Source organism: Diospyros lotus, chromosome 5 (assembly GCF_014633365.1).
Source record: "Diospyros lotus cultivar Yz01 chromosome 5, ASM1463336v1, whole genome shotgun sequence".
Taxonomy (NCBI): Eukaryota; Viridiplantae; Streptophyta; class Magnoliopsida; order Ericales; family Ebenaceae; genus Diospyros; species Diospyros lotus.
Window position 1 is genome coordinate 10,053,831 of NC_068342.1, and position 16,008 is coordinate 10,069,838.

At 39.4% G+C, this 16,008-nt stretch overlaps 1 protein-coding gene across 4 annotated transcripts in view; it reads left to right on the plus strand.

The window, feature by feature from the left end:
• The window catches only part of LOC127801443 (3-hydroxyisobutyryl-CoA hydrolase 1), a 45,778-nt gene that overhangs the window by 17,979 nt on the left and 11,791 nt on the right, over positions 1 to 16,008 (plus strand). For all 4 annotated transcript variants that reach the window (XR_008023060.1, XM_052336615.1, XM_052336613.1 and 1 more), the window contains 4 exons: positions 5,329 to 5,408; positions 5,525 to 5,608; positions 6,857 to 6,941; positions 9,779 to 9,864. Coding sequence is in view for 3 of the 4 variants with exons in the window: in XM_052336613.1 (XP_052192573.1) it covers positions 5,329 to 5,408; positions 5,525 to 5,608; positions 6,857 to 6,941; positions 9,779 to 9,864 (335 nt within the window). In the remaining variant the exon portion in view is untranslated. The remainder of the gene's footprint in view (positions 1 to 5,328; positions 5,409 to 5,524; positions 5,609 to 6,856; positions 6,942 to 9,778; positions 9,865 to 16,008) is intronic.

The following is a 16,008-nucleotide window of genomic DNA, read 5'->3' on the forward strand; positions in this document are numbered from 1 at the left end:
CCGATTAATAAAGCCGGCGCCTAGGGGGCTAACTAGGCCAAATTCGGAGCGGCCAGCAGCCGCCTAGCGCCTCGCTGGAGCCTAGGTGGCCGCCTAGGCCGATTTTTAGAACACTGCATTATTTTATGCTTTCATGTAATAGTAAGTCACAGACAAATCAAATTATTGTATTAACAATAATTCTGCCCATGGTGTAGTACTTTTCCTAACTTCTTTCCCAAGAAATTTTGCCCAAGTTTCCTAGCAGTTGTCCATTCAATATGTGCTTTTTGACCAATGTTTTGCTTTGCTTTGGTCGCTTTCTCTCTCCCCCTAAATTTCTTTCGTCTTCCCAGACAAGTTCCGTCTATTTCAGAAATTTCTCTCCCCTAAATTTCTCCAACAGATCCATTCTTCTCTGCTCCCTCTGTTCAATGACTACTACTACAAGAGGCAAAGAGCCCGCCTCCTCTTCCGCTTCTCGGAGTAGCGACAACTATCATGTGTTCTTGAGCTTTAGAGGCGAGGACACTCGCTGGACCTTCGTTGACCATCTCTACACGGCTCTTACAAACGCCGGATTTCACACCTTTAGGGACGATGATGAAATCCAAAGAGGAGAAAGCATCAAGGTTGAGCTGCGGAGGGCTCGGCACCTAGGATGTCGATTGGCATGAAATCTCAGCAGCCAGGGGCTGCCTAGGCCACCTTTTAGAACACTAACAATTGTAATTGAAAAAAAATCAGTATCTCTTTCATATGTTCTGGCACGTGTTTTTGCTCAATGATTCATGTCTTTAATAACCTGCATATAAGAAGTTCGGATCTTTTCTTCTTTAAGACCTTCCATAAGGCTTCTTTAGGGACTTTGTCATAAGTGTTTTCTAAATCATAAAACACAATATGTAATTTGTTTATCTCTATTTCTTTCTATTAAGCACCTCAACAAGTATACCACTTCCATTTTGTCTTAACTAGCTGTAAAACCAAATTTGTTTTCGGATGCTTTGATTTCTTTTCTTAACCTTTCTCAATCACTCTCTCCCAAAGTTTCATATTGTGGCTCGTTAGCTTGATTCCTCTACAATTTGCTCAACTTTGAATGTCTTTTTTTTTTGTAGATAGGTACTCAAGTATTTTTCCTTTTCTTGACCAAAGAATGGCCTCTTCCCATGCATTTCATGCTTCTATCGGGGTATTATCTAGTTCAACTGTTTTGCCATTCATCTTTTTCAATGTTTGTTTTGGTTCATTTGGACATAAATGTCTATAAAACATGTAAATTCCTATCTTATTTAGAGTTACTGAAATGCCCCAATGTAATACTTCTTTCTCTATCTTCATTAAATAACTTCGAGAAATACTCATTCCATCTCTCCTTGATCACTCACTCATTTACTAATACTTTTGGGTTTTTGTCTTTTATGTATTTCACTTGGTGGTTCAAATCCCTTGTTTTTCTCTTTTTCCTTAGCTAGCTTATATATATTTCTTTCCCCATCTTTCTCTCAAGTCATTGGTATAAATTTTCATAAGCTTTTGACTTTTCTTCACTAATTGCTTTTCTATTTCTTTTTTTAGCCAAACTACCTCTTTAAATTTGCTTCATTACTACATGTATGTAAAATATTTGGCAAGATCTTTTAGTTTTTATTTTTCTTGTAGCTTTTCATTCCACCACTAAGACGTTTTATGGATTGAGACTTTTAACTTTTAACACTCCTTGAACCATTTTTCTCTTATTTTAAATGTTAGTAGCCATTTTAATCCACATTTGGTTGGCTTCTTGTTCTACAGTTGGATCTCTTATGTTATAATTGGGAGCACTGACAGCCTTTATTCCTCTCAAGAAATCAATCAAACACCTTCCGATCACTCTCTCAATAACTCACCGGCCAATAAACCACAAAGCAAACATATAATAAAGAACATAAATTAATCAAAAGAACATAACAGGAAATGAAACATTCAAACCATATAAGAAGACAATTTTATCCTGGTTCATGCCATGTGAATGGCACTACATCCAACCTTGAAACCACCACCGAGCAGCCTTCTTTATTGATGAAAATAGTACAAGACTTTCCTCTTCTCTCTCTCACGATACAAGCCTTCCCAAAAGTGTACAAGACTACAACTTTCTCACTCTCTAGGCTCTCGCGAGATCAGAAGAGAACATGCAGTATTGTCCCTCAGCCTCCCCTGCCCTATTTATAGAAAATAGGGTGATATTTCCTAGGGTCGGTTATAATATTTCTAGTTTTGCCCACTAATAACTAATATTACAAGAGAGCCACCCACCTATCAACTAATCCCATAACCGCATACAAATCTGTATATTAACCTATCACTAATTCTAGACAATCTTTAACATCTTATGCCATGTACTTCTTCCTTGAACACAACTTTTTTTTTTTTTTTTTTTACATTTTAGATTCCACTATCTAATTCTTGGGCTTCGTTTTGTATGATTTTTTTCTTTATTTATTTTATGGCTTCAAGGACCATTTGTCTATGTTAAATGGTTGTACATTCTTCCAATATAACTTTACAATCCTTACAACATAAGCAACCCTCTTGTTTCATAAGAAAGTAGTTTATTTGGGCTGTTGATAAGCCATTTTATATGTGATCAAGTGTTCTTCCTGTTTCTTAAATGTAGTATTGGCCATGTTGAGTTTATACGCCATGATAAAATCCAAAATAGCTTTATCCTTGTAATTTTTTTTTCTCCAAATCAATAGCCACCATGCACATATCTCCTCATGATTTCTTTCACCAATTCATGTCTTCACTATTTGGTTTATTCTTCACCTTTTCTTGTTCTTTTTTCTTTCCTTTTCTTTTTGCTTTTCCTTTTCTTTTTCCCCAACAATAACAGTACTATGATTTGTTGCAACACCAAGTCCAACCATCCACCTATTACCTATTGCAGTTGAAAATAGTTTCAATTGACTTGTCATTCCTTAAACCATATCATTTCCAATCATAAAAAGGAATTCAAATTTCTTTGTAGGCCAAAACTCGATTTGATGCTATAGTTCTCCAACTGGAATATGACTAATCAAGACAACAAGAGTTTTGTTCCCGACAACATCTTTTACTTCCTGATTGCTGGTGTACACCAAAGGCTCGCTTTTAGTAGATTTTTCCTCCAACGGAACCTCAATAACTTCTTCGGCAATTACCAATCCTTTCTTGTCATCCTGAATTGCCTAATCCAACTCAAGTTTTTCCTCATTCCTTGCAGCTTCCATTCCTATTCTTAGGACCTCATATCTCTCATCAACTACATGAAAGCTATATTCATCGCAATCCTCCTCTTCCAATGCTACTTCATCAGCTTCCTGAACTACTTGATTGGTAGCCTTAGAAGTACTGACAATCTGTTGGCTACTTATTGAACCCATGCTTTCTGTATATCGCTTCTAAAGCAAGCTCCTATAACCTTGTTTTCTCGGCAACCTGCTTAATAGTGGTAGACTGCATCATCTTGATAGTTGACCGTAGTTCATCTTTAAGGCCATTGATGAAATTAGAAATGAAGTACCACTCTGTTAAGGCAGGTTGCGAAGTCAACTACCTTAATTCTTCAAACTGGTCTTAATATCACTGATCCGACCTGTTTTAGTTTATGAAATTTGTCAACCGCATTAGTCATTGACTTCTCTCTAGACCGGTCACTTCCCTCCACAAACTCAGTCCAATTAACCTCTGTTTCAGTTGAAATACTGACCCAATATATCCTAGCGAGCCGAATCAGCAAATTCATCCATTCAGTCCAGCTTTTGCTTGAAGTTAGTGAAACTTTTCTCCCACAACTACGCAATACTTTCCCAAGTTCTCTCAGTTCCTCTAGTCGATGCCATTTCCACAGTTTGTCTACTTCAAATTATTGTTTTCGATCACTGCAAGGGATCACCTATTAGCAAATGTGCTAGTTCTCAAATCCGCCTAAATCTATAGAGATGAAATCCACCTCAAATCACTGCTTCCGGTTCAATAAACCTAATCCGCCAATTGATCGATTATGGTTTGTCTGTAGGTATCGCCTTCGAATCATAGTCGAAAATCACCGTTGGAAATTAATAATAGAAAAGCGTCGGAAATCAATCAGCCAATAGTCGACTAGCTTTGCTGCTCTAAATCACTAGGAATCACCATTGAAATTTAACCTGTAGGTATCGCCCAAGCCACCCTGCAATTGCCGATAACTGTTGGCTCTGATTTGCCTTCAAATTCAAGCTGAGAATTGCATTCCTTTGCTTTGCCTTCAATTTTGATTCGTGAATTGCTCGAAGATTGCCTAGCTTTGCTTGTTGTTGAGATCGTTGGGTTGGATTGCCTAGCTCTTCTTCCTAAGAATTGCTTGCTTGGTTTCAATATGTCTCTTCTACCTTCAAGTCGACTTGAAATTCATCGCATCATAAAGTAATAGTGTCGAAAATCGCTTGAATGTTAATCGGAAATTTCTTTGCTCACAACTGAGAATCGATTGACTTCGATACCAAATGTCACAACCTAGGGTTTTCTTAGGGTTTGAATGGGAAATTGGAAGAATCCAAGGGAGAATTAGGACAAAAATGGAGGAGGAAACATATAGAAATGAGGGAGGACCTAGAAGAAAGGGGGAGAGTTCAAAAGAAATAGAGGGGGGGAGAGAATTTGAGAGGGAAACAGTGTCAATTATCATTCATCAATATGTCTAATTCTCTATGTTACAGCCTATTTATAGGCTTTCTAGGTAAAGGTACAAACCAACAAAACAGTAAGGTATAACCACTAACTAATACATGTAATATCCTATGCCTAATCTACCCTTGGGGTCACAACGAGAGAGAGAGAGAGAGAGAGAGAGAATCTGGAATTTTCTATTGATATTCGATGCCTTGGAAAAGGCTGGATCAGGCCTTATATACTGATCACAACAGTATAACTAACTGCTTTCTTGCGTACAATGACCTGGCAATCTTCTAGAACAATTTGTTATAACTACCAAGGTACAACAACCCCCCCCCCCCCCCCCCCCACTGCCCTAACAACCACAGTGCAACCCCTCTTAGCCCTAGGTACATGACACAATGATGCAAAATCTTACACCGGATTCCCTGCTGCAATCCTCTAGCGAAGGAATGATGAGATAAAGTTCTGACACCATCTTCATATGGAAAGATTTCATGAAATGGGGGGTCTTTTTATTAAACACTTTAATCAATTATATTTCTTCATTTATTGAGTTTTAAGAAAGCCATTTACCTTAGGAGGATTCTATAAACATAGAATAGCCAATTTTTAAAGGGGAATATGATGGTTGCTGATGCTGCTTTGTTGATTGTCTCTCTGCATCAGGAAATTTCAAGTTAGGCGCACAATTTTTCTGCAAAGAGTTTATCTTGAACTATGTGATGGCCACATACAGTAAACCTCAGGTGGTCTATTTGTTTGCAACTTCTTGCATTTAAGGGTTTGTTTACCAGAAAGTTTCAATTTTCAGTTTTCAGTTTGAGGCTTATGCAATATTATTGTCATCTTGACATATTTCAAGGTTTCAATTCTTAATGGAATTGTAATGGGAGGTGGAGCAGGAGCTTCAATGCATGGTAGATTTCGAGTTGCAACAGAGAATTCGGTATTCATCTTTCTTCTAATACCCCTACGGAAAACATTCTGAAGTTCAAATTTCTACTTCCCCTGACCATTTTAGATCATTTTGACTTATTTGGTTTTGATTTTACCATATTGTTGAGATTTAGAAAATCTAGCTTCTGGCTTTTTATGTGTTGTGGTGGACTATCTGGAAGGAGTTAATGGAATACTTCTGTTGGGTTCAGATAGCACTTTTTTTCGGGTTGAAAGATTAGGATCATCTGTCATTTTTTCATACTTTAATACAATAATTTGGAGTAAGCATTGATTAAAGTGCATATAGTTGCCCATGCAATCCCTTTGGATGTTGGTACTCCCTAGGTATATATTATATATAAACAGTTACATATTAGTGTAGTCATTTCATCTTTGGCATTCAATTCTTTAGTATGTTATTCAATTTGTTTTCACCAGAATCATTGTGATTTATGAAGAATTCAATAGACTGAAACTGGAGGGGTTCTTATTTATAAGACCTAGAAGGGATGTGAACTTATATGCTATTTGTTTGATACAGATGAAGAGAAATGGGGAGCAATTCTCTATTTTATAAGCACTCAATGACATTCTTCTGCACAACTTGTTACTAAGAGTAAGATTAATTTAACTAGGAAAGAAAATAAAAGGAAAGAACTGAGATGTCCTAAATAAGTAATCATCTTGAAGCATAAAAGAAATACAGCTTTAATTATTAGTGTCCTTAATCACTCGATAAATTATATTCTATCATAGCCTATCACATCAACACTCATACTTTGTATATGATGACTACACTTAATGCATCAATAAGTAAGCTTTCAGGACCTGAATGGGTGATTAAGAACCCATCAACCATGTCTACCATTCACCTTCGAATTATTAATGAAGTTATCTTAAAGGTTGATGGTTAGGGTAGATAACAGACTCCAATGGTCGCAAATTGATGGTTAGAACTCTATCAGTATCTGCCTAACTTCATTAAGTTTCTTAATGAAATACACAATGAAATATCTTTTATTAGCTTTATCATATTTTATTTATTAAAATTATGATCTTGCTGTGGGCATGAGGTTTAACTAGTGGGATTTAGAGTTTTGAGAATTTCTGAAGATGGTCCAATGTAAGCTCCTTGCTACATGTAAATAGCCTACTCATATCATGTGATCAGTTTTTCCTGTCAGTTATCTACATTGTTAGTTATTGCATTTATTTCTTTGGCCAGCATATCCTTTTATTCTTTCATTTTTTTCAGGTTTTTGCCATGCCAGAAACAGCTTTGGGACTCTTTCCAGATGTCGGTGCCTCTTATTTCTTATCAAGACTCCCTGGATTCTTTGGTAATGCCTGCTGTTCCGTGGATTATCTAGAATGTCTTTCTATACATGTTAAAATAGTTGTTTGAGTTGTATTTGTCAATAGTTGCTGTGGGCATGAGGTTTAAATAGTTGTTTGAGTTGTATTAGCTTATTTGCTATAATTTTCACAACTTTGAACATCACCTTTATTCTTGTAAATAGGCAATAAAATGCTCTTAAAAAACGGGACGAACACTTAATCACATATAAAAATATCACCTCAAGCACCCAAATAGATTACTTCCTCATGAGACAAGAGGATCAGTTATGTTGTAGGGATTGTAAGGTGATACCGGGAGAGTGTTTGACTACTCAACATAGACTTCTAGTATTTGACGTCCAAGTAAGAAATTGGAAGAGAAAAAATCATATAAAACAAAATCCAAGAATCAGATGGTGGAATTTAAAAGGGGAGAAACAACTAATCTTCAAAGAAAAATTAAGGGGTAGAAGGGAATGGAATGGAGAAAGACAGACAAACCAAATGTGGAAAGAAATGGCTAATGCTCTGAGAAGCACGACAAAGGTAGTCCTTGGAGAGACAAATGGTAGAGCCCCTAACCTTAAGGAGTCTTGGTGGTGGAATGAAGAGGTACAATTGAAAATTAAAAATAAGAAAACTTGCTATAAGGCGGTATATCAATGCAACAATGAAGAAAATCAAAAAAATTATAAAGAAGCAAAAAAGGCAGCAAAAAGAGCTGTTAGTGAAACAAGGTCAAAAGCATATGAGAATCTATATAAACGACTTGATACAAAAGATGGAAAAATGGATATATATATATAAATTAGCTAAAGCAAGAGAAAGAAAAACACGGGATTTAAATCAAGTGAAATGCATAAAAGATGACAATCAAAATGTTTTAGTAAATGAGGGAGCGATTAAGGAGAGATGGAAGGAGTATTTCACAAAATTATTCAATAATGGTGGTGACACAAGAGTTAGGTTGGGACATCTTAGTAACTCCGAAGGGAATGTGAGCTACACATTCTATCGACGCATAAGTTCAAATGAAATAAGGCAAGCATTAAAAAAGATGAAAAATCATAAGGCAGTGGGACCAGATAATATACCAATAGAAGCATGGAAATGCATGAGAGAAAAGGGCATCTCCTAGCTAACGCAACTATTTAACGCCATCCTTAAATCAAAAAAGATGCCAGATGAGTGGAGGAAGAGTACTTTAGTTCCTATATATAAGAACAAAGGAGATGTTCAAAACTGTGAAAATTATAGAGGAATTAAGTTAATGAGTCATACCATGAAACTCTGGGAGAGAGTAATAGAGCAGAGGCTCAGAAAGGAAACAAAGGTGTCAGAAAATCAGTTTAGTTTCATGCTTGGTAGGTCAACAATGGAAGCTATATATTTACTGAGGCGTCTAATGGAAAGGTATCGAGATCATCAAAAGGACCTACATATGGTATTTATAGATCTAGAAAAGGCCTATGATAGGGTCCCTAGAGAAGTATTATGGAGGGTTTTAGAGAAGAAAGGAGTCAAAATAGCCTATATACAAGCCCTTAAGGACGTGTATCATGGTGTAGAGACAAGGGTCAGAAGATGCGGAGGGAATACTGAACCATTTACAACTACAATAAGACTGCATCAAGGTTCTACATTAAGCCCATACTTATTTGCCCTAGTAATGGATGAACTCACTAAAGATATTCAGACAGATGTGTCATGGTGTATGCTATTTGCAGACGACATAGTGTTGGTGGATGAAACAAAAGAAGGAGTGAACACTAAGCTTGAGTTGTGGAGAAACAATTTAGAATATAAGGGATTTAAATTAAGTAGAAAGAAAACAGAATATATGGAATGCAAATTTAGTAAAAATGCAAGAGTGGATGATGTTATAATAAAATTAGAAGACCAAATCTTACAAAGAAAAGACCATTTTCGATATTTGGGATCAGTGATTCAAAAAGATGGAGAAATCCACGAGGATGTCGCACATAGAATTAAGGCAGGTTGGCTAAAATGGAGAAATGCATCGGGGGTGTTATGTGATGGTAAAATCCCATTAAAATTGAAAGGAAAATTTTATAGGACAGCTATAAGACCAGTCTTGCTGTATGGCTCAGAATGTTGGGCAGTCAAATACCAGCATGAGCAAAAGACGAGTGTAGCGGAGATGAGGATGTTAAGATGGATGTGCGGACATACAAGAAAGGATAAAATTAGAAATGAAGTTATTCGTAATAAGGTCGAAGTAGTGCCAATCGAGGAGAAGATGAGAGAGACTAGACTAAGATGGTTTGGTCATGTGAGAAGGAGACTAAGAGATGCTCCTGTGAGGAGAGTTGATGAAATGGAACAATTAGTTACAAAAAGAGGTAGAGGTAGACCCAAGAAGACTTTGGAAGAGACATTAAAATTTGATATGAAATATATGGATCTAAACGAGGATATGACAAAAGACAGAAATACATGGAAGTCTAGAATTCATGTAGCCGACCCCACATAGTGGGATAAAGGCTGGATATGTTATTGTTGTTGTTGTTGTTGCATGCATTTCTGTGCTTCTATTGAGATATTATCTAATTCATGAAGAATGATTTTTTTTTCTTCCCAAAAAATGGTTAATCAATAGCAACAATAATAAATCAATTATATAAAGGGGGAAAAAAAGGAAAAAAAGTGAACATAAATGATAATTAACCATCTTCCCTTCTAAGAATGTTCTGCTCCAATTTCCAGCGTGTCTTCCTAAAATTTCTGTCTTAAGCCTCTTACAGATTACATCACTTTGACATGCGGATAGTTTGATATCATTTATGCTCAAGTGCTATCTTCCATGTCCTTTCCGCAGGTGAATATGTAGGTCTCACAGGTTCCAGGTTGGATGGTGCTGAAATGCTTGCATGTGGACTTGCAACTCACTTTGTTCCTTCACCGGTATACATCTTTTGCAATATTTAACTTGTAACAAACTAGTATACTGATGGGTTCACCGAAAAAATTTGATTGAATTACGGAAATGTAAAGAAGAAACACTGCTGGAGTATCAAATCTCAAACTACCAATAATGAAATGAACGAAAGAAAATGGGCATTCGAGAGGCCCAGACTCTCCTGAATTTCCACTCAATTTCTGCCTACCTCTCTCTCTCTTTTTCCTCCTATTTTTAGGTTGTTACGCACATGCTGGTTGTTACACAAGCCAGCTATATTTCTATTCTACCCTTGGTGCTAGCTCTTTTTTCTATTCTACTCTTGGTGCATGTGCTGACTGTTATGTAAGCTCAACTATGTTACTATTCTGCCCATGGTTCTTGAAGGGTCTCTAGTAGGTCCACTGCACCAGAGGCTTATCATCACTCCCCTCCCCAACTTTCACCTTGTCCTCAAGGTGAAATGAGGGAAATTGTTGTTGAATATTGTTGTAGGGTTCCCAAGTCACATCCAATGGGGGTAAACCTCTCCATTGGATTAGAACATCCAAATCACGCAGGTTATAACCCGTTCCCAACTGAACTCCCAGCACAGCCTTCGGTTCAACCAACATCTCCAAGTCTGCACTCAACTAACCGGGAACGTTTACACTGACCTTCAACGCCCCTTTTGCCTCACATAGCTGTGACACATGGAAGACGGGGTGAATTTTGCAATGTGACGGCAACGTTAATTTGTAGGCTATGGGCCCAATTTTCTCTTCAACTGCAAATGGTCCATAGAATCTAGGAGCCAATTTCTCGTTCGAACGAGTAGCCAATGTCTTTTGGCGATAAGGCCTTAGCTTTAGATGGACTAAGTCCCCAACCTCAAACTTCACATCCCTTCTTTTCTTGTCTACCCCCTTCTTCATAGCAACTTGTGCCCTCAACAACTAGGCTTTAAGTTCTTCCAGAATTTGATCCATTTCCATTAGCTGCTGTTCAACTGCAGAAACGGGAGTAGATCCCTTTTCAAACCTCAATAACGCTAGTGGTTCCTGCCCATACACTGTTTGGAATGGAGTTAGTCTCGAAGCCATGTGGTATGAAATGTTGTACCACAATTCAACCCATGGTAGCCACATGTACCATGCTTTAGGTTTGGAGGAAGCAAAACAACGTAGGTATGTTTCCAGGGTTCTATTAAGAACCTCTGTTTGGCCATCTATTTGCGGGTGATATGCAGTGCCACGGTTGAGTTTTGTGCCACGAATGCGAAACAATTCCTCCCAAAATCTGTTCATGAAGATCTTGTCTCTATTTGAGACAATTGAGCGAGGCATGTCGTGAAGCCTCACAACTTCTTTGATAAAAATCCCTGCCACCCCTCTTGTTGTAAATGGATGTTTCAGCCCAATAAAATGTCCATGCTTACTGAGTCTGTTCACCACCTCCAAGATTGAGTCCATATTGCTTGACCTTGGTAAGCCTTCGATGAAATCCATGGCAATGTCGTCCCAAATTTGACTTGGGATAGGAAGGGGCTGTAAAAGTCCTCCCGGTGTTAGGGCCAAGTATTAGTTTTGCTAACAAACATCACAATTACTCACATACCGGTGGACGTCTCGTTTCATTCCAGGCCAATAGACATTAGCTGCAATCCTTTTATAGGTTTTCAAAAATCTCGAGTGCCCGCCCACACTCCCATCGTGGCCATCATGAAGTAGTAGAGGAATGAGAGAAGAACCCTTTGGTAAGAATAACCGCCCTTTATAAATGAGCTGGTTGTTCACCATTTGAAAGTCGGGTTGGGAGGAAGGTTCATGCTGGAGGTCCTTGACAACCCTTTGCATCTGTTTATTTGCTTCTATGTCATGAGAGGAATTCCATTTACCTATCCTTAATTTCCTTATTGCTGTAACTTTTGATTATTTCTTTTTCTGCTGTAATTGTAAGCTTCTTGTTGTCATTTTCTGTTGGGAATTAGTTAGCCCCTAGGCCCCACGTGTAGTGGCTAGGAAAAGAGAAAAAAGTTGGTTGCAACCGAATGAGTAGGATCTGCTACAGCGGACCTACCCTCCCACGACTAAGTATATATTCTCTCTAAGGCTATCTTGGACAGGTATCAATGAATTGAATTCAGAATCTCTCTCTTTCACAAACTCTCTCTCTTTTCTCTCCCCCCCCCCCCCCCTCTATAACATCTTCATCCCCCTTTTATCTCTCTGTTCTTATGCTGCTCTTAAGCCTTCTAACTCTGATTGAATTAGAAGGCCGACCACTGTCACGGACCAGCCGTGACAATTTAGTATCACAGCCACCTCCCTCAGCCGAGCTAGGATTATGACAATGGTGGAGGGAACTCGAATGAAGGACTTGGAGTCGCAAGTGCAATAGTTCAGCTCGGCTCTGGCCGACACTCATAACCGGATAGAACAATTGGAGTTAGGAGCTAATCGGAGTCATGAAGCAATTGTGGCAATGGATCGGAAGGTAGAGAGTTCCATGGAAGGACTGGAGCGAAGACTTGAAGGCTCCGTAATGCGGGTGCGAGAGGATCTGGCTGCTCAAATGCAGCAATTTATGTTAATGATTGGACGCCAGAATCAAGTAAGTATATCTCCCGAATTTCCTCCTAGGGAGAGAACATAACCAATTCTTCAAGGGAATCGAGGAGTTGGTGGACAAGATGCTGTGGGGATAGAGGGTGAACCCGAGGACGAGTTGGAAGGATTACTCCACGAGGGAAGGAATGGTCCGAGTAATATCCACCAACCAGGATTTCCCATGCCTCGGGTAGACATTCCCACATTCAAGGGAGTGAATCCCCGATGGTGGCTATGAAAATGTGAGAGAATGTTTGATTGGTATAACATTCTTGAAGAACATAGGGTGTCATTGGCATCAGCTTACTTCAATGAGGTGGTTGATGCTTGGTATCAAGGGTGCATAAGGCAGAGAAGGGATTGTACTTGGGCAGAATTCTCGGAGAAGTTGTGTGAAAGGTTTGGGAAAAGGAGCATGGTGGATATCATAGAAGAGTTTAACAAACTTAAACAGACCAGGAGTGTGGAATCCTATCAAGTGCGCTTTGAGGAGTTGAGGTCACTCATGATCCAGCACAACCCACATCTATCAGAAACCTACTTCGTGTCTAGTTATTTAAGCGGGCTTAATGAGGAGCTTAGATCGATGGTTAAGGTGTTGAGACCTCGAACTGTAGAACAAGCAGCGGAGAGTGCTCGTCTACAAGAGCTGGTGGTGGAGGCTTTACTCAAGAAACAGAAGCAACAAACAAGGGGAATGGTGACTGGAGCCTCTACTATGGGAGGTAAGGGGTATGGCAGAGAACCAACGAAGGTTAATAGTGGGAGTAGGGGTGGAATGGGCTTGGGCTCAATACCGTTTGGGGATCAATTGAGGGAGCAAAGGAGGTTAGCTGGCCTTTGCTTCCGCTGCGGGGATAAGTACCACATTGGGCACCAGTGCAGAAGGCAGATTCTTCTATTAGAAGGGAATGAAGAAAAGGAAGTAGGAGCAATAGAGGAAGATGATTGTGAGATCATGGAAAAAGAAGACAATGGTGAGATTTCCATTCATGCCTTAAAGGGAGTAGCTAACAACAAATTCATTAAGGTGAAAGGACAAGCCAAGGAAGACAATCTCATGATCTTAATCGATAGTGGGAGTATCCACAGCTTTCTCGATGAAAGCACGGCTAGGTGGATGAAGTGTCCACTCTCGGGAACACCTCCCTTGAGTGTTACGGTGGCCAATGGCCAAAAGGTGCTGAGCAAGTCATCCTGCAATGGTTTCTATTGGAAGATGCAGGGAGAAAAATTCAAGGCAGATTTGAGATTGCTACAATTGGGAGGTTGTGATGTGGTTCTTGGAGGGATGAAGGGGGTAAGCCCCATCAGCTTTGATTTCAACAAAATGGAGGTATCCTTTGAGAAGGAAGGGAGGAGGATGACATTATCGCGTAACAAGGAGACCGAATCCTGCTAGATGATCTCTGGGAAAAGGCTACAGAAGGTATTCAAAGGAAGATGGAACCAGTTGGCACATTTCTTTTCAATGGTAGGCATTGAGGAAGGAGTGGAGGATCAAATGATGCAGGGGGAGTTTGACCTTACTGTCAGTACACCCCAGGGAGGTCCAGACTAGGTACACTACTTAGAAATCAGTAATGAACTGCTGGTTGATTATGAGGATCTCTTCGTTGAGCCTAAATCCCTGCCCCCAGCCAGACTGTTTGACCATTCAATCCATTTAAAACCCAATGTAGAACCGGTTAACAGTAGGTCCTATTGTTATCCCCCAATCCAAAAGAATGAGATTGAAAAGATGGTTAGAGAAATGATTCAACAATCAATCATTCGACCTAGCCGAAGTCCTTTTGCTTCTCCAGTCCTACTAGTTAAAAAGAAAGATGGGTCATGGTGATTTTGCGTGGACTATCGCCAACTTAATGCCATAACCATCAAAGATAAGTTTCCTATACCCTTGGTGGAGGACCTTTTGGATGATTTTCACCATGCTCGATACTTCTCTAAGTTGGATTTGCATTCAGGTTATCATCAAATTAGGATGAAACCCAAAGATATCTACAAAACGGCTTTTAGGACACACCATGGGCACTTTGAATTCTTGGTGTTGGGCTCACCAATGCCCTAGCCACTTTCCAATCCCTCATGAACAGAATTTTTGAACCCTATCTTCGAAAATTTATACTTGTATTCTTTGATGACATACTTGTCTATAGCCCTACCTTTGATCAACACTTGACTCACCTTAAAACCACCCTTGATGTCCTTAGATTTAACCAGCTCTTTATTAAGAAATCTAAGTGTGCGTTTGGACAAGGACAGGTAGAGTATTTGGGGCACATTATTTCAAAGGAAGGAGTGAGCACTGACCCAAAAAAGGTGGAAGCTATAATATCTTGGCCAAGACCGACCTCGGTGAGGTCCCTAAGAGGATTTCTAGGGTTAACCGGTTATTACCGCCGGTTTGTGTAGAACTATGGAGCCATCAGCAAACCTCTAATCGAGTTGCTTAAGAAAGGAGGATTCAGCTGAGGTATTACGGCAGAGGAAGCCTTTGAGAAGCTGAAAGAAGCCATGAGTAAGGTACCGATACTAGGACTGCCAGATTTCACTAAACCTTTTGTGCTGGAAACGGATGCAAGTGGGACTGGTATTGCTGCAGTATTGGTGCAAAATGTAAGGCCGTTGGCTTTCCTAAGCCAAGCCTTGAGCCCTAAACATCAAGGGCTCAGCATATATGAGAAGGAATTCATAGCTGTGTTAATGGCAGTGGATAGATAGAGACATTACTTAGAAGGAGGTAGGTTTGTGATCAAAACCGATCATGAAAGTTTGAAGTTTCTACTGCAACAGAAACTTCAAACCCAGCTGCAGAAAAAGGGAATGGCCAAGCTAATGGGTTTGGACTACTCAATCCAGTACCAGAAGGGCAAGGAAAACAGGGTAGCAGATGCCCTATCAAGATGTCATGAAGAAGGCCGTAATGCAGCCATGACTGCTGTAATTCCAGATTGGTGTCTGGAGGTAATACACAACTATGAAGGTAATGAAAAAGTGAAGGAAGTGCTGGAAAGAATGGTTGTGGGATCGGAGGAGTTGGAAGGGTATACATTGGTGGATGGTTTGCTAAGATATGAAGGTCGAATTGTGATAGGTGATTGTGTCAACCTCAAGAGAAAAATTTTGCAAGCCCTACATGAATCTCCATTGGGGGGATATTCTGGAATTCAAAATACATATCTTCGGGTAAAACAACTATTCCATTAGCCAAGGTTAAGGACAGAAGTAAAGGAGTTTGTGTTAGCTTGTGACATTTGCAAGAGATGCAAGTATGAAAATACCGCGTACCCAGGACTATTGTAGCCTCTGCCAATACCCGAACAGGCTTGGTCGAGTGTCTCAATGGATTTTATCGAAGGGTTACCAAAATCTGAAGGAAATGACAGCATTTTGGTAGTAGTAGACTGGTTAACCAAGTTTGCCCACTTTATAGGGTTGGCCCATCCTTACATAGCAAAAGAAGTGGCCCGGGTTTTTTTGGATCAAGTGATAGCAATACATGGGATCCCTAAGACGATAATCTTTGACCATGACAAGATTTTTACAAGCCTATTATGG